Source organism: Toxotes jaculatrix, chromosome 23 (genome assembly GCF_017976425.1).
Source record: "Toxotes jaculatrix isolate fToxJac2 chromosome 23, fToxJac2.pri, whole genome shotgun sequence".
Taxonomy (NCBI): Eukaryota; Metazoa; Chordata; class Actinopteri; family Toxotidae; genus Toxotes; species Toxotes jaculatrix.
This window is the reverse complement of record NC_054416.1, coordinates 4,495,866-4,519,181: the sequence shown is the minus strand read 5'-3', so window position 1 is coordinate 4,519,181 and position 23,316 is coordinate 4,495,866. Positions and strand designations below refer to the sequence as shown.

Here is a 23,316-nt window from a genome sequence, read left to right as displayed (position 1 = left end):
TGTTTTAAGGCGAGATACTGAAGGGTAATGTGCTGTTTAACATCACATTTTTCTGTTATTTCACTGCAAGAAAGCTGAAATAAGCATCTGCCTACTAAAGAACTGGTTGTTCAAAAATTCCCTTCCTAACCCAAACTTATTTCAGTAATGTAGGGTGTTTGAATGTCATGATCAGATGAGTTTAATGGTTTTATTCCATTTCTGCCACAAAATGGGAGATACTGAGGGCTACTCTTAATATGTTTAACATATTGTTTCATAATATTTATTATATTATTCCCTACAGGAATATTATAATACATATTATAATATCCGTGTACACTTATGGAATATTATAATATCCCTCGTCAAATTCTTTGACACCATTTTATTTTATTCCTCTGGGCTTCCTGGAGACTGAAGACAAAAAGGCTCTCAGTAAAAGACTCTTTGCTGAACCTCCCACATGTTTACCTTGGCAGTACTAAGTATAAGTCAAATTACTCTTCCACTCTGCTTCTTGTGGCAATGTTCTTCAGCAGAACTTCACTCTGCCTGCAGCGTTAGAGAAGTACACATACTGTAAATGCCAGCTCTCAGGATGAGCACATAGCCTATACCAGTGGTAGGCAAATAGTGGCCCATGGGCCAAGTCAGGCCCTCCAACAAAAATATTTGGCCCGTGAAAAACGCTGTGTCACTTTCATAGTTTTTCCTTTTCATGATTTTCCTCAAATTAAAAAACATGAAACACACAGCTTTAACCCATTTGTGTGTTATATATGTGAAATAGTTCTGTTTTCTCAATGCAGCAACAACAACAACAATATTTTTATTCAGCCATAAATGAAGCAGACTACAATTCACTCTGCAGGGACACTTATCAGTTAAGGTTCATCAGTTTTTTTTGTACAACACAAAACATACTGTACACTGTTGCATACAAGTCGTTTTTTGCCAAATAAGTATTAACATAAACATCTCTAACTCCATTTATTTTCATATAACAAGGGAAAAAAATGACATCTACCCTCAGATATGATCCTGAAACAGTTTTATAAATCAAATTTATTCATAAAAGGTTTAAAAGAAATAAACAAATTGCTGACCCATGGGAGCCTATACTGTAAAACTACTGTTGTAAATGTGCAGAAGAAGTTGGATATTTAGGCTTTACATGTGAATCCACACCTTCAGGTGTAGACTTGTGGTTGATACGTTTTGAAAATATGAATTAACAAGTGTTTAAAACCACAACAGTGCAATAAATGATAGCAGGCTACCAAGGCCTTCACTGAGGTACCAGATATATTTTATATCTGATCAATATTTGACATTAGGGAACAAAAGTGAAATGAAATTCAAGCTTTTAGTTGATCCTGGTTATCACATGGTGTCACTGCAGTATAGGTGTCTGTGCAATATGCCTTGGAGCACTGTCACATACTAGCAAACATATAGAAACTTTTCATTGGATGAGCTAAATGCTGTAGTCACAGTACAAACACTGAATAGGTATGCTCACCTCAAAACTATATATATTTGAGGTGCATCAGTCAGAAAGTCAGAATACTCCCGATTCCAGTTGAAGGCATCGCTTTGTCAACTACTGCAAACTAAAGGTGAGTACATTACCTTTACTTCACTGTACTCTGACCCAAAAGTTACTAAATACTCAAAGAACATTTAATAGTATTTTGTCATAGGTTTTATGTTCTGATTTGTTTTCAGAAAATGAAGATCCAAGTCATTATCCTGGTCTCTGTGTTTGTGGCTGTGAGCAATGCAATACCAGTAGCAATGTTAGGTAAGAAGATGATAAATTGTGATGTGTCTTTGTATTGATGCAATGCCATAATCTGTATGTACATGTGAGGCTGTCAATGCCTCATGTTATTACAAAATTCAACAAGCTCTTAGCCTAAACAGACAGTTGTTTGAGGAGCTTTCCTTTATTAATGGATGCATTTACATGTCTTTCTATCTCAGCCAAGCTGCTAAAGCAAAGGTTTCCTGGGCTAAAGTTTGATTCAGCTCAAGAGATCCCAGCTAAAGATGAGTTCCTCGATGAGAAGCCCTTTAAAGACGAGGCCCTCAATGAGAAGCCCTATAAAGATGAGGCCTTCAATGAGAAGCCCTATAAAGATGAGGCCCTCAATGAGAAGCCCTATAAAGATGAGGCCTTCAATGAGAAGCCCTATAAAGATGAGGCCCTCAATGAGAAGCCCTTGGCAGATGAGATCCCTGAGAAGTTCTATGATCCCTATGACGAGTTGGATTTTAACCTGGAAGGATTGGAAGGTGAACTGCACCCTGATGTTGAATAAGCAAAGAACGACGAATCCCTCACAACATCCTGCCGGTATGTTGCAAGTATACATAACTTTTAATACTTTTCAAATAATTTCTTTGTATCATGGGAGCAAACAGAGATGATAAGGCTAATGAGAAATAATGACAGATAATGAGGATGAGGAGAATGGCATCAAGGCCGCATACTGTAATCTTTATAGTGAAAGCATCTGTAATCCCTCTGTATATTCATCTGTTTCTCTGTCTGCTCTTTCTCTGCAGCTCTCCAACACCTGGTCTTCAGCACCACCGGTGTCATCACAATCATCTTCCTTACAACGACAATCTATAGCGTTGCAGCATTAAAACCAAATTAGGCATTGTGTCACAGTAATGGGATAAAGTAAAAGCTTTAAGATGAAACAAAATGTTTGTCTCTGTGTCAATGCTAGCATTTTTCTGTGCCTTTCATCTCAGCTATTTATTAATCCATACAAAACCCTACAAATGAGCATTTCCTGTATCTCTACTGTGTTGTGATTCCCCAAAATGCTGACATTAATAAAAAGTGCATTATAAAAGGCATCTGAAGAAGTTTCATACTTAAGTAATGTGATAATGCAGAACTAGAGTGTGAGGTGAAGTTATTCCGATACCTAAGCTGAAATTTCTAACATGCAAACACTGTGTTTCTTCAGTATTTGTTCAGGACCTTTAAATGAGTTCCTTCTGAGCCACACAGTGAGGAAACACACTGACAACCCTCAGAGGTGTCGTCCCTAAAACTAGTCTCTCTAGAGTTATTTGTGGGAAGGAATTCCCACAATCTGATCAATAATTGATATTAGGGAACTAAAGTGAAATGAAATTCAAGCTTTTAGTTGATCCTGGTTATCACATGGTGTCGCTGCAGTGTAGGTGTCTGTGCCATATGCCTTGGAGCACTGTCACACACTAGCAAACGTGGGAACTTTTCATTGGATGAGCTAAATGCTGTAGTCACAGTACAAACACTGAATAGGTACGCTCACCTCAAAACCATATATATTTGAAGTGCATCAGTCAGAAAGTCAGAATACTCCCAATTCCAGTTGAAGGCATCAGCTTGTCAACTACTGCAAACTAAAGGTGAGTACATTACCTTTACTTCACTGTACTCTGACCCAAAAGTTACTAAATACTCAAAGAACATTTAATAGTATTTTGTCATAGGTTTTATGTTCGGATTTGTTTTCAGAAAATGAAGATCCAAGTCATTATCCTGGTCTCTGTGTTTGTGGCTGTGAGCAATGCAGTACCAGTAGCAATGTTAGGTAAGAAGATGATAAAATGTGATGTGTGCAGTGGTGTGTGTCTTTGTATTGATGCAATGCCATAATCTGTATGTACATGTGAGGCTGTCAATGCCTCGTGTTGTTTTAATGTAAAATTATAAAATTCAACAAGCTCTTAGCCTAAACAGACAGTTGTTTGAGGAGCTTTCCTTTATTAATGGATGCATTTACATGTCTTTCTATCTCAGCCAAGCTCCTACAGCAAAGGTTTCCTGGGGTAAAGTTTGATTCAGCTCAAGAGATCCCAGCTAAAGATGAGTTCCTCGATGAGAAGCCCTTTAAAGACGAGGCGTTCAATGTGAAGCCCTTGAAAGATGAGGTGCTCAATGAGAAGCCCTGTAAAGATGAGGCGTTCAATGAGAAGCCCTGTAAAGATGAGGCCCTCAATGAGAAGCCCTGTAAAGATGAGGCGCTCAATGAGCAGCCCTATAAAGATGAGGCGCTCAATGAGCAGCCCTTGAAAGACGAGGCGCTCAATGAGCAGCCCTGTAAAGATGAGGCGTTCAATGAGAAGCCCTATAAAGATGAGGCCCTCAATGAGCAGCCCTTGGCAGATGAGATCCCTGAGAAGTTCTATGATCCCTATGACGAGTTGGATTTTAACCTGGAAGGTTTGGAAGGTGAACTGCACCCTGATGTTGAATAAGCAAAGAACGACGAATCCCTCACAACATCCTGCCTGTATGTTGCAAGTATACATAACTTTTAATACTTTTCAAATAATTTCTTTGTATCATGGGAGCAAACAGAGATGATAAGGCTAATGAGAAATAATGACAGATGAGGAGGATGAGGAGAATGGCATTGAGGCCGCATACTGTAATCTTTATAGTGAAAGCATCTGTAATCCCTCTGTATATTCATCTGTTTCTCTGTCTGCTCTTTCTCTGCAGCTCTCCAACACCTGGTCTTCAGCACCACTGGTGTCATCACAATCATCTCCTTTACAACGACAATCTATAGCGTTGCAGCATTAAAACCAAATTAGGCATTGTGTTACAGTAATGGGATAAAGTAAAAGCTTTAAGATGAAACAGAATGATTGTCTCCGTGTCAATGCTAGCATTTTTCTGTGCCTTTCATCTCAGCTATTTATTAATCCATACAAAACCCTACAAATGATAATTTCCTGTATCTTTACTGTGTTGTGATTCCCCAAAATGCTGACATTAATAAAAAGTGCATTATAAAAGGCATCTGAAGAAGTTTCATGCTTATGTGATAATGCAGAACCAGAGTGTGAGGTGAAGTTATTCCGATACCTAAGCTGAAATTTCTAACATGCAGACACTGTGTTTCTTCAGTATTTGTTCAGGACCTTTAAATGAGTTTCTTCTGAGCCACACAGTGAGGAAACACACTGACAACCCTCTGAGGTGTCGTCCCTAAAACTAGTCTCTCCAGAGTTATTTGTGGGAAGAAATAGATTTTTGAAATGAGCTTCTCTGTTGATTTAGTAAAAACAGATATCTGTGAACGCTTGTGGATGTTGAGGCAAGTTGCTTTTGTCTTCCTGATTTTTCCTTCATCAATATTTGTAAGACGTGGCCCGCACTAGGCTGCCTCAGCACACGCGACAACATTTCATGGTAACAAACAACCTCCCAGTGGGAAGGCCGTGGTTTTGCAGACTGTAATTTTTACCAAACGATGGACTCCCTGTACAAAATCGACAGTGGAGTCTTGCATATTACTTCACAGTTGGAACTGTACTTGAGTGCAGCACTTGAGTAAAAGTACTTAAAACTGACTTCATACATGTTTACATCGCCCCAATTTGCTTGTGTGTGGTGTTTAAACAAACACAAAAATCTACAGAAACTGGCACGAGCACAGGTGTGTGAATAAAAGGTATCTGTACAGATTAAGATGTGAAAGAAAGAACTATTGGTTAGTGTGTGTGTGTATGTGTGTGCGTGTGTGCGTGTGCGTGTGCATGTGTGCGCGCATGTGTGAAAAGAGTCCTGACTTACCACTAGAGGCCTGTCTCCCTCTTGTGGTCACAGGTGAGATGCACAAAGGTAGACTGTAGTTGGAAGTAGTTTCTGAAACATGGAAATGAGGCTTCAGATCTATGGACATACGTGTTAAGTGCTTTATCTCACCATTAGCTTTTTTCCCAATAGATTTCCTCATTTACAAAGCTGCTGAGAGCAGCCCTGACTGCTGGGAGGGAGCAGGAAGAACTGCTTCTGACCTCGCTGTTATGGCTGATGTCATGATCATTAGAGCTGTGCTTTGATTTGGGTTTTATTTCATTTCTACGCCTCCTACATGTTTTAAGGCGAGATACTGAAGGGTAATGTGCTGTTTAACATCACATTTTTCCATTATTTCACTGCAAGAAAGCTGAAATAAGCATCTGCCTACTAAAGAACTGGTTGTTCAAAAATTCCCTTCCTACCCCAAACTTATTTCAGTAATGTAGGGTGTTTGAATGTCATGATCAGATGAGTTTAATGGTTTTATTCCATTTCTGCCACAAAATGGGAGATACTGAGGGCTACTCTTAATATGTTTAACATATTGTTTTGTAATATTTATTATAATATTCCTGTAGGGAATATTATAATAAATATTATAATATCCGTGTACACTTATTTTTTTATTTTATTCCTCTGGGCTTCTTGGAGACTGAAGACAAAAAGGCTCTCAGTAAAAGACTCTTTGCTGAACCTCCCACATGTTTACCTTGGCAGTATAAGTCAAATTACTCTTCCACTCTGCTTCTTGTGGCAATGTTCTTCAGCAGAACTTCACTCTGCCTGCAGCGTTAGAGAAGCACACATACTGTAAATGCCAGCTCTCAGGATGAGCACATAGCCTATACCAGTGGTAAGCAAATAGTGGCCCATGGGCCAAGTCAGGCCCTCCAACAAAAATATTTGGCCCGTGAAAAACGCTGTGTCACTTTCATAGTTTTTCCTTTTCATGATTTTCCTCAAATTAAAAAACATGAAACACACAGCTGTAACCCATTTGTGTGTTATATATGTGAAATAGTTCTGTTTTCTCAATGCAGCAACAACAACAACAACAATATTTTTATTCAGCCATTAATGAAGCAGACTACAATTCACTCTGCAGGGACACTTATCAGTTAAGGTTTATCAGTTTTTTTTAGTACAACACAAAACATACTGTACACTGTTGCATACAAGTCGTTTTTTGCCAAATAAGTATTAACATAAACATCTCTAACTCCATTTATCTTAATATAACAAGGGAAAAAAATGACATCTACCCTCAGATATGATCCTGAAACCGTTTTATAAATCAAATTTATTCATAAAAGGTTTAAAAGAAATAAACAAATTGCTGACCCCTGGGAGCCTAAACTGTAAAACCACTGTTGTAAATGTGCAGAAGTAGTTGGATATTTAGGCTTTACATGTGAATCCACACCTTCAGGTGTAGACTTGTGCTTGAAACGTTTTGAAAATATGAATTAACAAGTGTTTAAAACCACAACAGTGCAATAAATGATAGCAGGCTACCAAGGCCTTCACTGAGGTACCAGATATATTTTATATCTGATCAATATTTGACATTAGGGAACAAAAGTGAAATGAAATTCAAGCTTTTAGTTGATCCTGGTTATCACATGGTGTCGCTGCAGTATAGGTGTCTGTGCCATATGCCTTGGAGCACTGTCACATACTAGCAAACATATAGAAACTTTTCATTGGATGAGCTAAATGCTGTAGTCACAGTACAAACACTGAATAGGTATGCTCACCTCAAAACTATATATATTTGAGGTGCATCAGTCAGAAAGTCAGAATACTCCCGATTCCAGTTGAAGGCATCGCTTTGTCAACTACTGCAAACTAAAGGTGAGTACATTACCTTTACTTCACTGTACTCTGACCCAAAAGTTACTAAATACTCAAAGAACATTTAATAGTATTTTGTCATAGGTTTGATGTTCTGATTTGTTTTCAGAAAATGAAGATCCAAATCATTATCCTGGTCTCTGTGTTTGTGGCTGTGAGCAGTGCAATACCAGTAGCAATGTTAGGTAAGAAGATGATAAAATGTGATGTGTGCAGTGGTGTGTGTCTTTGTATTGATGCAATGCCATAATCTGTATGTACATGTGAGGCTGTCAATGCCTCGTGTTGTTTTAATGTAAAATGACAAAATTCAACAAGCTCTTAGCCTAAACAGACAGTTGTTTGAGGAGCTTTCCTTTATTAATGGATGCATTTACATGTCTTTCTATCTCAGCCAAGCTGCTAAAGCAAAGGTTTCCTGGGCTAAAGTTTGATTCAGCTCAAGAGATCCCGGCTAAAGATGAGTTCCTCGATGAGAAGCCCTTGAAAGATGAGGCGTTCAATGTGAAGCCCTTGAAAGATGAGGCGTTCAATGAGAAGCCCTTGAAAGATGAGGCGTTCAATGAGAAGCCCTATAAAGATGAGGCGCTCAATGAGAAGCCCTTGGCAGATGAGATCCCTGACAAGTTCTATGATCCCTATGACGAGTTGGATTTTAACCTGGAAGGTTTGGAAGGTGAACTGCACCCTGATGTTGAATAAGCAAAGAACGACGAATCCCTCACAACATCCTGCCTGTATGTTGCAAGTATACATAACTTTTAATACTTTTCAAATAATATATTTGTATCATGGGAGCAAACAGAGATGATAAGGCTAATGAGAAATAATGACAGATAATGAGGATGAGGAGAATGGCATCAAGGCCGCATACTGTAATCTTTATAGTGAAAGCATCTGTAATCCCTCTGTATATTCATCTGTTTCTCTGTCTGCTCTTTCTCTGCAGCTCTCCAACACCTGGTCTTCAGCACCACCGGTGTCATCACAATCATCTTCCTTACGACAATCTATAGCGTTGCAGCATTAAAACCAAATTAGGCATTGTGTCACAGTAATGGGATAAAGTAAAAGCTTTAAGATGAAACAAAATGTTTGTCTCTGTGTCAATGCTAGCATTTTTCTGTGCGTTTCATCTCAGCTCTTTATTAATCCATACAAAACCCCACAAATGAGCATTTCCTGTATCTCTACTGTGTTGTGATTCCCCAAAATGCTGACATTAATAAAAAGTGCATTATAAAAGGCATCTGAAGAAGTTTCATGCTTAAGTAATGTGATAATGCAGAACTAGAGTGTGAGGTGAAGTTATTCCGATACCTAAGCTGAAATTTCTAACATGCAGACACTGTGTTTCTTCAGTATTTGTTCAGGACCTTTAAATGAGTTCCTTCTGAGCCACACAGTGAAGAAACACACTGACAACCCTCTGGGGTGTCGTCCCTAAAACTAGTCTCTCCAGAGTTATTTGTGGGAAGAAATAGATTTTTGAAATTAGATTCTCTGTTGGTTTAGTAAAAACAGATATCTGTGAACGCTTGTGGATGTTGAGGCAAGTTGCTTTTGTCTTCCACACAGCAACACAGCAACATTTCATGGTAACAAACAACCTCCCAGTGGGAAGGCCGTGGTTTTGCAGACTGTAATTTTTACCAAACGATGGACTCCCTGTACAAAATCGACAGTGGAGTCTTGCATATTACTTCACAGTTGGAACTGTACTTGAGTGCAGCACTTGAGTAAAAGTACTTAAAACTGACTTCATACATGTTTACATCGCCCCAATTTGCTTGTGTGTGGTGTTTAAACAAACACAAAAATCTACAGAAACTGGCACGAGCACAGGTGTGTGAATAAAAGGTATCTGTACAGATTAAGATGTGAAAGAAAGAACTATTGGTTAGTGTGTGTGTGTGTATGTGTGTGCGTGTGTGCGTGTGCGTGTGCATGTGTGCGCGCATGTGTGAAAAGAGTCCTGACTTACCACTAGAGGCCTGTCTCCCTCTTGTGGTCACAGGTGAGATGCACAAAGGTAGACTGTAGTTGGAAGTAGTTTCTGAAACATGGAAATGAGGCTTCAGATCTATGGACATACGTGTTAAGTGCTTTATCTCACCATTAGCTTTTTTCCCAATAGATTTCCTCATTTACAAAGCTGCTGAGAGCAGCCCTGACTGCTGGGAGGGAGCAGGAAGAACTGCTTCTGACCTCGCTGTTATGGCTGATGTCATGATCATTAGAGCTGTGCTTTGATTTGGGTTTTATTTCATTTCTACGCCTCCTACATGTTTTAAGGCGAGATACTGAAGGGTAATGTGCTGTTTAACATCACATTTTTCCATTATTTCACTGCAAGAAAGCTGAAATAAGCATCTGCCTACTAAAGAACTGGTTGTTCAAAAATTCCCTTCCTACCCCAAACTTATTTCAGTAATGTAGGGTGTTTGAATGTCATGATCAGATGAGTTTAATGGTTTTATTCCATTTCTGCCACAAAATGGGAGATACTGAGGGCTACTCTTAATATGTTTAACATATTGTTTTGTAATATTTATTATAATATTCCTGTAGGGAATATTATAATAAATATTATAATATCCGTGGACACTTATTTTTTTATTTTATTCCTCTGGGCTTCCTGGAGACTGAAGACAAAAAGGCTCTCAGTAAAAGACTCTTTGCTGAACCTCCCACATGTTTACCTTGGCAGTATAAGTCAAATTACTCTTCCACTCTGCTTCTTGTGGCAATGTTCTTCAGCAGAACTTCACTCTGCCTGCAGCGTTAGAGAAGCACACATACTGTAAATGCCAGCTCTCAGGATGAGCACATAGCCTATACCAGTGGTAAGCAAATAGTGGCCCATGGGCCAAGTCAGGCCCTCCAACAAAAATATTTGGCCCGTGAAAAATGCTGTGTCACTTTCATAGTTTTTCCTTTTCATGATTTTCCTCAAATTAAAAAACATGAAACACACAGCTTTAACCCATTTGTGTGTTATATATGTGAAATAGTTCTGTTTTCTCAATGCAGCAACAACAACAACAATATTTTTATTCAGCCATTAATGAAGCAGACTACAATTCACTCTGCAGGGACACTTATCAGTTAAGGTTTATCAGTTTTTTTTAGTACAACACAAAACATACTGTACACTGTTGCATACAAGTCGTTTTTTGCCAAATAAGTATTAACATAAACATCTCTAACTCCATTTATCTTAATATAACAAGGGAAAAAAATGACATCTACCCTCAGATATGATCCTGAAACAGTTTTATAAATCAAATTTATTCATAAAAGGTTTAAAAGAAATAAACAAATTGCTGACCCCTGGGAGCCTAAACTGTAAAACCACTGTTGTAAATGTGCAGAAGTAGTTGGATATTTAGGCTTTACATGTGAATCCACACCTTCAGGTGTAGACTTGTGCTTGAAACGTTTTGAAAATATGAATTAACAAGTGTTTAAAACCACAACAGTGCAATAAATGATAGCAGGCTACCAAGGCCTTCACTGAGGTACCAGATATATTTTATATCTGATCAATATTTGACATTAGGGAACAAAAGTGAAATGAAATTCAAGCTTTTAGTTGATCCTGGTTATCACATGGTGTCGCTGCAGTATAGGTGTCTGTGCCATATGCCTTGGAGCACTGTCACATACTAGCAAACATATAGAAACTTTTCATTGGATGAGCTAAATGCTGTAGTCACAGTACAAACACTGAATAGGTATGCTCACCTCAAAACTATATATATTTGAAGTGCATCAGTCAGAAAGTCAGAATACTCCCGATTCCAGTTGAAGGCATCGCTTTGTCAACTACTGCAAACTAAAGGTGAGTACATTGCCTTTACTTCACTGTACTCTGACCCAAAAGTTACTAAATACTCAAAGAACATTTAATAGTATTTTGTCATAGGTTTTATGTTCGGATTTGTTTTCAGAAAATGAAGATCCAAGTCATTATCCTGGTCTCTGTGTTTGTGGCTGTGAGCAATGCAGTACCAGTAGCAATGTTTGGTAAGAAGATGATAAAATGTGATGTGTGCAGTGGTGTGTGTCTTTGTATTGATGCAATGCCATAATCTGTATGTACATGCGAAGCTGTCAATGCCTCGTGTTGTTTTAATGTAAAATGACAAAATTCAACAAGCTCTTAGCCTAAACAGACAGTTGTTTGAGGAGCTTTCCTTTATTAATGGATGCATTTACATGTCTTTCTATCTCAGCCAAGCTCCTAAAGCAAAGGTTTCCTGGGCTAAAGTTTGATTCAGCTCAAGAGATCCCAGCTAAAGATGAGTTCCTCGATGAGAAGCCCTTGAAAGATGAGGCCCTCAATGTGAAGCCCTTGAAAGATGAGGCCCTCAATGAGAAGCCCTATAAAGATGAGGCTCTCAATGAGAAGCCCTATAAAGATGAGGCGTTCAATGAGAAGCCCTATAAAGATGAGGCGTTCAATGAGAAGCCCTGTAAAGATGAGGCGCTCAATGAGAAGCCCTTGGCAGATGAGATCCCTGACAAGTTCTATGATCCCTATGACGAGTTGGATTTTAACCTGGAAGGTTTGGAAGGTGAACTGCACCCTGATGTTGAATAAGCAAAGAACGACGAATCCCTCACAACATCCTGCCGGTATGTTGCAAGTATACATAACTTTTAATACTTTTCAAATAATATATTTGTATCATGGGAGCAAACAGAGATGATAAGGCTAATGAGAAATAATGACAGATAATGAGGATGAGGAGAATGGCATCAAGGCCGCATACTGTAATCTTTATAGTGAAAGCATCTGTAATCCCTCTGTATATTCATCTGTTTCTCTGTCTGCTCTTTCTCTGCAGCTCTCCAACACCTGGTCTTCAGCACCACCGGTGTCATCACAATCATCTTCCTTACAACGACAATCTATAGCGTTGCAGCATTAAAACCAAATTAGGCATTGTGTCACAGTAATGGGATAAAGTAAAAGCTTTAAGATGAAACAAAATGTTTGTCTCTGTGTCAATGCTAGCATTTTTCTGTGCCTTTCATCTCAGCTATTTATTAATCCATACAAAACCCTACAAATGAGCATTTCCTGTATCTCTACTGTGTTGTGATTCCCCAAAATGCTGACATTAATAAAAAGTGCATTATAAAAGGCATCTGAAGAAGTTTCATGCTTAAGTAATGTGATAATGCAGAACTAGAGTGTGAGGTGAAGTTATTCCGATACCTAAGCTGAAATTTCTAACATGCAGACACTGTGTTTCTTCAGTATTTGTTCAGGACCTTTAAATGAGTTCCTTCTGAGCCACACAGTGAGGAAACACACTGACAACCCTCTGGGGTGTCGTCCCTAAAACTAGTCTCTCCAGAGTTGTTTGTGGGAAGAAATAGATTTTTGAAATTAGATTCTCTGTTGGTTTAGTAAAAACAGATATCTGTGAACGCTTGTGGATGTTGAGGCAAGTTGCTTTTGTCTTCCACACAGCAACACAGCAACATTTCATGGTAACAAACAACCTCCCAGTGGGAAGGCCGTGGTTTTGCAGACTGTAATTTTTACCAAACGATGGACTCCCTGTACAAAATCGACAGTGGAGTCTTGCATATTACTTCACAGTTGGAACTGTACTTGAGTGCAGCACTTGAGTAAAAGTACTTAAAACTGACTTCATACATGTTTACATCGCCCCAATTTGCTTGTGTGTGGTGTTTAAACAAACACAAAAATCTACAGAAACTGGCACGAGCACAGGTGTGTGAATAAAAGGTATCTGTACAGATTAAGATGTGAAAGAAAGAACTATTGGTTAGTGTGTGTGTGTATGTGTGTGCGTGTGTGCGTGTGCGTGTGCATGTGTGCGCGCATGTGTGAAAAGAGTCCTGACTTACCACTAGAGGCCTGTCTCCCTCTTGTGGTCACAGGTGAGATGCACAAAGGTAGACTGTAGTTGGAAGTAGTTTCTGAAACATGGAAATGAGGCTTCAGATCTATGGACATACGTGTTAAGTGCTTTATCTCACCATTAGCTTTTTTCCCAATAGATTTCCTCATTTACAAAGCTGCTGAGAGCAGCCCTGACTGCTGGGAGGGAGCAGGAAGAACTGCTTCTGACCTCGCTGTTATGGCTGATGTCATGATCATTAGAGCTGTGCTTTGATTTGGGTTTTATTTAATTTCTACGCCTCCTACATGTTTTAAGGCGAGATACTGAAGGGTAATGTGCTGTTTAACATCACATTTTTCCATTATTTCACTGCAAGAAAGCTGAAATAAGCATCTGCCTACTAAAGAACTGGTTGTTCAAAAATTCCCTTCCTACCCCAAACTTATTTCAGTAATGTAGGGTGTTTGAATGTCATGATCAGATGAGTTTAATGGTTTTATTCCATTTCTGCCACAAAATGGGAGATACTGAGGGCTACTCTTAATATGTTTAACATATTGTTTTGTAATATTTATTATAATATTCCTGTAGGGAATATTATAATAAATATTATAATATCCGTGGACACTTATTTTTTTATTTTATTCCTCTGGGCTTCCTGGAGACTGAAGACAAAAAGGCTCTCAGTAAAAGACTCTTTGCTGAACCTCCCACATGTTTACCTTGGCAGTATAAGTCAAATTACTCTTCCACTCTGCTTCTTGTGGCAATGTTCTTCAGCAGAACTTCACTTTGCCTGCAGCGTTAGAGAAGCACACATACTGTAAATGCCAGCTCTCAGGATGAGCACATAGCCTATACCAGTGGTAAGCAAATAGTGGCCCATGGGCCAAGTCAGGCCCTCCAACAAAAATATTTGGCCCGTGAAAAACGCTGTGTCACTTTCATAGTTTTTCCTTTTCATGATTTTCCTCAAATTAAAAAACATGAAACACACAGCTTTAACCCATTTGTGTGTTATATATGTGAAATAGTTCTGTTTTCTCAATGCAGCAACAACAACAACAATATTTTTATTCAGCCATTAATGAAGCAGACTACAATTCACTCTGCAGGGACACTTATCAGTTAAGGTTTATCAGTTTTTTTTAGTACAACACAAAACATACTGTACACTGTTGCATACAAGTCGTTTTTTGCCAAATAAGTATTAACATAAACATCTCTAACTCCATTTATCTTAATATAACAAGGGAAAAAAATGACATCTACCCTCAGATATGATCCTGAAACAGTTTTATAAATCAAATTTATTCATAAAAGGTTTAAAAGAAATAAACAAATTGCTGACCCCTGGGAGCCTAAACTGTAAAACCACTGTTGTAAATGTGCAGAAGTAGTTGGATATTTAGGCTTTACATGTGAATCCACACCTTCAGGTGTAGACTTGTGCTTGAAACGTTTTGAAAATATGAATTAACAAGTGTTTAAAACCACAACAGTGCAATAAATGATAGCAGGCTACCAAGGCCTTCACTGAGGTACCAGATATATTTTATATCTGATCAATATTTGACATTAGGGAACAAAAGTGAAATGAAATTCAAGCTTTTAGTTGATCCTGGTTATCACATGGTGTCGCTGCAGTATAGGTGTCTGTGCCATATGCCTTGGAGCACTGTCACATACTAGCAAACATATAGAAACTTTTCATTGGATGAGCTAAATGCTGTAGTCACAGTACAAACACTGAATAGGTATGCTCACCTCAAAACTATATATATTTGAAGTGCATCAGTCAGAAAGTCAGAATACTCCCGATTCCAGTTGAAGGCATCGCTTTGTCAACTACTGCAAACTAAAGGTGAGTACATTACCTTTACTTCACTGTACTCTGACCCAAAAGTTACTAAATACTCAAAGAACATTTAATAGTATTTTGTCATAGGTTTTATGTTCTGATTTGTTTTCAGAAAATGAAGATCCAAGTCATTATCCTGGTCTCTGTGTTTGTGGCTGTGAGCAATGCAGTACCAGTAGCAATGTTTGGTAAGAAGATGATAAAATGTGATGTGTGCAGTGGTGTGTGTCTTTGTATTGATGCAATGCCATAATCTGTATGTACATGCGAAGCTGTCAATGCCTCGTGTTGTTTTAATGTAAAATGACAAAATTCAACAAGCTCTTAGCCTAAACAGACAGTTGTTTGAGGAGCTTTCCTTTATTAATGGATGCATTTACATGTCTTTCTATCTCAGCCAAGCTCCTAAAGCAAAGGTTTCCTGGGCTAAAGTTTGATTCAGCTCAAGAGATCCCAGCTAAAGATGAGTTCCTCGATGAGAAGCCCTTGAAAGATGAGGCCCTCAATGTGAAGCCCTTGAAAGATGAGGCCCTCAATGAGAAGCCCTATAAAGATGAGGCGTTCAATGAGAAGCCCTATAAAGATGAGGCGTTCAATGAGAAGCCCTGTAAAGATGAGGCGCTCAATGAGAAGCCCTTGGCAGATGAGATCCCTGACAAGTTCTATGATCCCTATGACGAGTTGGATTTTAACCTGGAAGGTTTGGAAGGTGAACTGCACCCTGATGTTGAATAAGCAAAGAACGACGAATCCCTCACAACATCCTGCCTGTATGTTGCAAGTATACATAACTTTTAATACTTTTCAAATAATATATTTGTATCATGGGAGCAAACAGAGATGATAAGGCTAATGAGAAATAATGACAGATAATGAGGATGAGGAGAATGGCATTGAGGCCGCATACTGTAATCTTTATAGTGAAAGCATCTGTAATCCCTCTGTATATTCATCTGTTTCTCTGTCTGCTCTTTCTCTGCAGCTCTCCAACACCTGGTCTTCAGCACCACCGGTGTCATCACAATCATCTCCTTTACAACGACAATCTATAGCGTTGCAGCATTAAAACCAAATTAGGCATTGTGTCACAGTAATGGGATAAAGTAAAAGCTTTAAGATGAAACAAAATGTTTGTCTCTGTGTCAATGCTAGCATTTTTCTGTGCCTTTCATCTCAGCTCTTTATTAATCCATACAAAACCCTACAAATGAGCATTTCCTGTATCTCTACTGTGTTGTGATTCCCCAAAATGCTGACATTAATAAAAAGTGCATTATAAAAGGCATCTGAAGAAGTTTCATGCTTAAGTAATGTGATAATGCAGAACTAGAGTGTGAGGTGAAGTTATTCCGATACCTAAGCTGAAATTTCTAACATGCAGACACTGTGTTTCTTCAGTATTTGTTCAGGACCTTTAAATGAGTTCCTGAGCCACACAGTGAGGAAACACACTGACAACCCTCTGGGGTGTCGTCCCTAAAACTAGTCTCTCCAGAGTTATTTGTGGGAAGAAATAGATTTTTGAAATTAGATTCTCTGTTGGTTTAGTAAAAACAGATATCTGTGAACGCTTGTGGATGTTGAGGCAAGTTGCTTTTGTCTTCCACACAGCAACACAGCAACATTTCATGGTAACAAACAACCTCCCAGTGGGAAGGCCGTGGTTTTGCAGACTGTAATTTTTACCAAACGATGGACTCCCTGTACAAAATTGACAGTGGAGTCTTGCATATTACTTCACAGTTGGAACTGTACTTGAGTGCAGCACTTGAGTAAAAGTACTTAAAACTGACTTCATACATGTTTACATCGCCCCAATTTGCTTGTGTGTGGTGTTTAAACAAACACAAAAATCTACAGAAACTGGCACTCGCACAAGTGTGTGAATAAAAGGTATCTGTACAGATTAAGATGTGAAAGAAAGAACTATTGGTTAGTGTGTGTGTGTGTGTGCGTGCGTGTGTGCGCGCATGTGTGAAAAGAGTCCTGACTTACCACTAGAGGCCTGTCTCCCTCTTGTGGTCACAGGTGAGATGCACAAAGGTAGACTGTAGTTGGAAGTAGTTTCTGAGACATGGAAATGAGGCTTCAGATCTATGGACATACGTGTTAAGTGCTTTATCTCACCACTAGCTTTTTTTACCAATAGATTTCATCCCAATAGATTTCCTCATTTACAAAGCTGCTGAGAGCAGCCCTGACTGCTGGGAGGGAGCAGGAAGAACTGCTTCTGACCTCGCTGTTGTGGCCCCATAACATCCGGCTGGTGGCTGGATGTTATGATCATTAGAGATGTGCTTTGAATGCTTTTTATTTAATTTCTACGCCTCCTACATGTTTTAAGGTGAGATACTGAAGGGTAATGTGCTGTTTAACATCACATTTTTCTGTTATTTCACTGCAAGAAAGCTGAAATAAGCATCTGCCTACTAAAGAACTGGTTGTTCAAAAATTCCCTTCCTACCCCAAACTTATTTCAGTAATGTAGGGTGTTTGAATGTCATGATCAGATGAGTTTAATGGTTTTATTCCATTTCTGCCACAAAATGGGAGATACTGAGGGCTACTCTTAATATGTTTAACATATTGTTTTGTAATATTTATTATAATATTCCTTACAGGAATATTATAATAAAAACTATAATATCCGTGTACACTTATTTTTTTATTTTATTCCTCTGGGCTTCCTGGAGACTGAAGACAAAAAGACTCTTTGCTGAACTTCCCACATGTTTACCTTGGCAGTACTAAGTATAAGTCAAATTACTCTTCCACTCTGCTTCTTGTGGCAATGTTCTTCAGCAAAACTTCACTTTGCCTGCAGCGTTAGAGAAGTACACATACTGTAAATGCCAGCTCTCAGGATGAGCACATAGCCTATACCATATCAAATTTATTCTTAAAAGGTTTAAAAGAAATAAACAAATTGCTGACCCCTGGGAGCCTATACTGTAAAACTACTGTTGTAAATGAGGCAACATATCTAAAAACAGATCATGGACACTGTGTCAGATGCCTTGGAGCGTTGTTTGTTAACTGACTTGCAAAACACATCATGGGAACGTTTCATTGGATGGGCTATGTGCTGTGGTCCCAGTACAAAGACTGACTGAATACACTTAAAAAGAGTAAACACTGAGACACATCAACCGACCTCTGTGACCCTCAGGGGTCAACCAAAGTGGGTTGACAGCTGAAAAACAAATATCTGAAAAATGAGGTGAAAATTGAGGTTTTGACATCCATACTTATCTTAGACTTATCTTAGAAAATGACCACCTGAATCTGCAGCTCTCTTCGGCTTAATGGGGCTTCATAATGAGTTTTACCTCATCGTTTAGCTGTTTGGCAACTTTAGCAGCTGCTCGCTGAGACAGCAGTTTCATAAACCTTCTTCCCTGAGCCACAGGATATTAGTTAAACTGGAGCAAAGGCTGAAAAACAAATATTTGAAAAGCAAGTTTTTGACTATCTTCAAGTCAGGATACATATCACCATTGTGGCAGTGGTTGTACCTAATAGCCATTTGGAGATGCACGTATTGATCCTGCTGCTATGTGATGACCACAGATATTTAATAAAGTCAAAGAAAGAAAAGAGCCAACATTCTACATTTGTTTTGTCAACGTGAGACGGTGTCTGAAAGAGCATGTTTTATGAGTTGCGTGGGAGCTGGCAGAACTGTGATGCTGAATGTCGTAGAGCTTAGGTCCAGCAGCATGCTGTTTAAATGCCAGGTGGCTCAGCTCCTGTGAGCTCCGGCCCAATTTAATCCCATGGGATACAAATTTGTTTGTCTGTCATTTGACACTTTCTTTCTTCCAGTCAGTTTTTTTGTGAACTCCACACCTTCAGGTTTAGATTTGTGCTTGAAACATTTTGAAAATATAAATTAACAAGTTCATATTTATTGCACCACAACAGTGCTATAAATGATAGCAGGCTACCAAGGCCTTCACTGAGGTATGAGATATATGTTATATCTGATCAATATTTGACATTAGGGAACAAAAGTGAAATGAAATTCAAGCTTTTAGCTGATCCTGGTTATCACATGGTGTCGCTGCAGTGTAGGTGTCTGTGCCATATGCCTTGGAGCACTGTCACACACTAGCAAACATGTGGAAACTTTTCATTGGATGAGCTAAATGCTGTAGTCACAGTACAAACACTGAATAGGTATGCTCACCTCAAAACCATATATATTTGAAGTGCATCAGTCAGAAAGTCAGAATACTCCCGATTCCAGTTGAAGGCATCAGCTTGTCAACTACTGCAAACTAAAGGTGAGTACATTACCTTTACTTCACTGTACTCTGACCCAAAAGTTACTAAATACTCAAAGAACATTTAATAGTATTTTGTCATAGGTTTTATGTTCTGATTTGTTTTCAGAAAATGAAGATCCAAATCGTTATCCTGGTCTCTGCGTTTGTGGCTGTGAGCAGTGCAGTACCAGTAGCAATGTTTGGTAAGAAGATGATAAAATGTGATGTGTGCAGTGGTGTGTGTCTTTGTATTGATGCAGTGCCATAAATCTGTATGTACATGTGAAGCTGTCAATGCCTCATGTTGTTTTAATGTAAAATGACAAAATTCAACAAGCTCTTAGCCTAAACAGACAGTTGTTTGAGGAGCTTTCCTTTATTAATGGATGCATTTACATGTCTTTCTATCTCAGCCAAGCTCCTAAAGCAAAGGTTTCCTGGGGTAAAGTTTGATTCAGCTCAAGAGATCCCGGCTAAAGATGAGTTCCTCGATGAGAAGCCCTTGAAAGATGAGGCATTCAATGAGAAGCCCTTGAAAGATGATGCCCTCAATGAGAAGCCCTTGAAAGATGAGGCGTTCAATGAGAAGCCCTTGAAAGATGAGGCGTTCAATGAGAAGCCCTTGGCAGATGAGGCGCTCAGTGAGAAGCCCTATAAAGATGAGGCGCTCAATGAGAAACCCTTGAAAGATGAGGCGCTCAATGAGAAGCCCTTTAAAGATGAGGCGTTCAATGAGAAAGCTTTTGAAGATGAGGCGTTCAATGAGAAGCCCTTGGCAGATGAGGCGTTGAATGAGAAAGCTTTTGAAGATGAGGCGTTCAATGAGAAGGCCTTGAAAGATGAGGCGTTCAATGAGAAAGCTTTTGAAGATGAGTTGGTCAATGAGAAGCCCTTGGCAGATGAGATCCCTGAGAAGTTCTATGATCCCTATGACGAGTTGGATTTTAACCTGGAAGGTTTGGAAGGTGAACTGCACCCTGATGTTGAATAAGCAAAGAACGACGAATCCCTCACAACATCCTGCCGGTATGTTGCAAGTATACATAACTTTTATTACTTTTCAAATAATTTCTTTGTATCATGGGAGAAAACAGAGATGATAAGGCTAATGAGAAATAATGACAGATAATGAGGATGAGGAGAATGGCATCAAGGCCGCATACTGTAATCTTTATAGTGAAAGCATCTGTAATCCCTCTGTATATTCATCTGTTTCTCTGTCTGCTCTTTCTCTGCAGCTCTCCAACACCTGGTCTTCAGCACCACTGGTGTCATCACAATCATCTTCCTTACAACGACAATCTATAGCGTTGCAGCATTAAAACCAAATTAGGCATTGTGTCACAGTAATGGGATAAAGTAAAAGCTTTAAGATGAAACAAAATGATTGTCTCTGTATCACTGCTGGCATTTTTCTGTGCCAAATGAGCATTTCCTGTATCTTTACTGAGTTGTGATTCCCCAAAATGCTGATATTAATAAAAAAGTATTGTAAATATGAATAAGTTGCATGCTTAAGTAATGTGATAATGCAGAACCAGAGTGTGAGGTGAAGTTATTCCGATACCTAAGTTGAAATTTCTAACATTCAGACACTGTGTTTCTTCAATATTTGTTCAGGACATTTAAATGAGTTTCTTCTGAGCCACACAGTGAGGAAACACACTGACAACCCTCTGGGGTGATGTCCCTAAAACCAGTCTCTCCAGAGTTATTTGTGGGAAGAAACAGGTTTTTGAAATGAGATTCTCTGTTGGTTTAGGAAAAACAGATATCTGTGAAAGCAGCAACATTTCCCAGTGGGAAGGCAGTGGTTTGGCAGACTGTAATTTTTACCGAATGGCGGACTCCTACTACAAAATCGACAGTGGTGTCTTGCATATCACTTCACAGTTAGGAAGAGGCCAAAGGATTTGGCTGAACCCAACTTTCAAATCCAAACCCATTCTAACCAAATTTGAGCAGAAACAGTCGTTTGTACACACAACGTGAAGGTAGAAATTAGAAACCGGTTCTTCATGGGATTTAACAAGTTCCAAGAAATTACTTGGAAACTTGTTTCTGTTATCATGAACTGAATCTGAGCTGAAGCCTGTAGTGTACTGACACAGACATACTATATGGAGAAGGCTGAAACATTTATAGCTGAGAGACAAAAAGCTCATAATATTTTCTTTTTAATAACTTCTTCAGAATTACTCTTCCTCTGTCACTTTCCAGTCTCTCTCTTTCTCTCTTGGGTAATTTTTTCTGCAGCACTGGTCAAGCGTTTTCCAAGATTGTCGTGTTATGAGTAATTTATGGAGGCCCTGCAAAAAATATACATATGTATATTTAATACATTACCATGCATATCACTAATTCATGGTGCCCTGCTAACATTGGCAAATTCTACAGCCTCCTGCTGTTAACTGTGGCTTCCCACCAGCCAGAGCATGGAGCTGCAGGGTAGAGACACCAAGATGCACTGAATAGCCGTTTTTAGTTGCTACTGCAACATTTTTATATTAACACATGGAACTGAAGCAGTTATACAGAGAGATGCACTGTGAATTCAAAAGTTCTAAAGGATGAATAGTTGAAATAGCTAAAGGTAGTGAGCAATTTGCTAGAAATATTTAAATGGATTAACAGGACAAGAGGTTTACTTGTTTGCTTGTTTTAATAAGTAATGTACCCATAAGTCATGGATAAACGGATGAAATATCAGTCTTCTGCAACTCTACAAACAAACTGACCCGAACACAGTTCAACTGTCTGAAAAAGTTAATAGAACAATATTTATTTTTATACAATCAGTGCTGTTAAATAACATCCAAACGAGCACATTTGAAACATGACGAGTGGTGTTGATGACACCTCTCCTTTAAGTAACCCACGTATTCATGAATGTCTTTACATGCTAAAGAAGCCCTGCTTATGGATGAGCAAACTTATGTGGCAAGGTCAGAGCAATGCCTGAGTGAGACAGAGAGATAAAGGGGGAAGAAGGTATTGAGTATTTTGCCTGTTTGCCACTTCTGGAGAGTTTCAAACAGCTGGACCGATTCAGTCAGCTTTTCCAGGAGCAGATGAAAGAAAAGTTGAAAGGCCTCAGTAGAAAGAACAAGCCAGTGAGTGAGTGGGTGAGAGAGTGAGAAAGTAGAGGCTGCTTGACAACAAGGATTTTTCAGAGTGATTCAGCGTAAACTCGATTTTCCTGCATAAAACTTCACAGTCGCTCCCTCCACTACAACTCCTGGTTTTGTGCTCGTGTGCTGTGGTGCAGTATAAAGGGATTTGACTCGGTTGTGCTGGCAGCACATGGAGGTGCCTCTGGGCTGAGATTCCCGCCAGGTCACTGCAGGCGCTACATTGGCCAATACAGCTCCTCAGTTTTCTCTCTTTGTATCTATGTACCATATTTCAACCCATCTGCATTTACACCCATGAGGGAAGTGGAGAGTGCAGAGAGTGCTGCATCACTGCGACACAGCTGGCGGTCTGCCTTTACTTAGGGCTCCTCCTGCTGGTGTAGATAAGGTTCTTGCAGGTTTTCTTTTTTTCCATGCTGTAATCCCTGTTGTAAATAAATAAAGAGGCGCGTGTGCGTGGGAGGGGATGAGGTCAGCTAAAACAGCAGGACCTAATAGCATTGCTTCTGTGACTGGTAGCCCACACACATACACACTGCTCTGACAGGGTTATGCCTCTGTAGACCAGCTCCTTGGATAAATGAAACACAGACGAGAAGTGTTGCTGTGTTTCTGTTGTTGCTCATATACAACCAGTGTAAAATAAAATGTAAAACCATAATCTGTAGGAGAGCTCTACCACCTAAACTTAGTACATAATCTGCTATCACTCACCAGCTGAGTGTAA

At 39.1% G+C, this 23,316-nt stretch overlaps 1 protein-coding gene and 2 long non-coding RNA genes across 4 annotated transcripts; all 3 read left to right on the top strand.

Annotated features, from left to right (window-relative positions):
• The first annotated feature begins 2,258 nt into the window (after positions 1–2,258).
• Positions 2,259–2,854, top strand: LOC121177271. The gene is made up of 2 exons (XR_005893205.1): positions 2,259–2,341; positions 2,554–2,854. It is a non-coding gene; the product is annotated as an uncharacterized LOC121177271 (long non-coding RNA).
• A 9,121-nt stretch (positions 2,855–11,975) lies between these two features.
• LOC121177164 lies at positions 11,976–12,595 on the top strand. The gene is made up of 2 exons (XR_005893186.1): positions 11,976–12,082; positions 12,295–12,595. It is a non-coding gene; the product is annotated as an uncharacterized LOC121177164 (long non-coding RNA).
• A 2,554-nt stretch (positions 12,596–15,149) lies between these two features.
• LOC121177140 (translation initiation factor IF-2-like) lies at positions 15,150–20,921 on the top strand. 2 transcript variants are annotated; one of them, XM_041031352.1, is made up of 4 exons: positions 15,150–15,190; positions 19,583–19,658; positions 19,869–20,481; positions 20,694–20,921. In XM_041031352.1, the coding sequence occupies exons 2-3, from the start codon at positions 19,586–19,588 to the stop codon at positions 20,444–20,446; spliced, it is 651 nt and encodes a 216-aa protein (XP_040887286.1). In that variant the 5' UTR covers positions 15,150–15,190; positions 19,583–19,585; the 3' UTR covers positions 20,447–20,481; positions 20,694–20,921. The 2 variants fall into 2 exon arrangements, with proteins under 2 accessions (XP_040887286.1, XP_040887287.1); XM_041031353.1 differs by lacking the exon at positions 15,150–15,190 and adding an exon at positions 19,424–19,473.
• The last annotated feature ends 2,395 nt before the right edge of the window (positions 20,922–23,316 follow it).

Bases quoted from the DNA above. Each gene is read 5' to 3' on its own strand.
- LOC121177140 (XM_041031352.1), top strand. From the start codon at position 19,586: ATGAAGATCCAAATCGTTATCCTGGTCTCTGCGTTTGTGGCTGTGAGC. The intron at 19,659-19,868 runs GTAAGAAGATGA...TTTCTATCTCAG, and splicing joins AGTACCAGTAGCAATGTTTG to CCAAGCTCCTAAAGCAAAGG.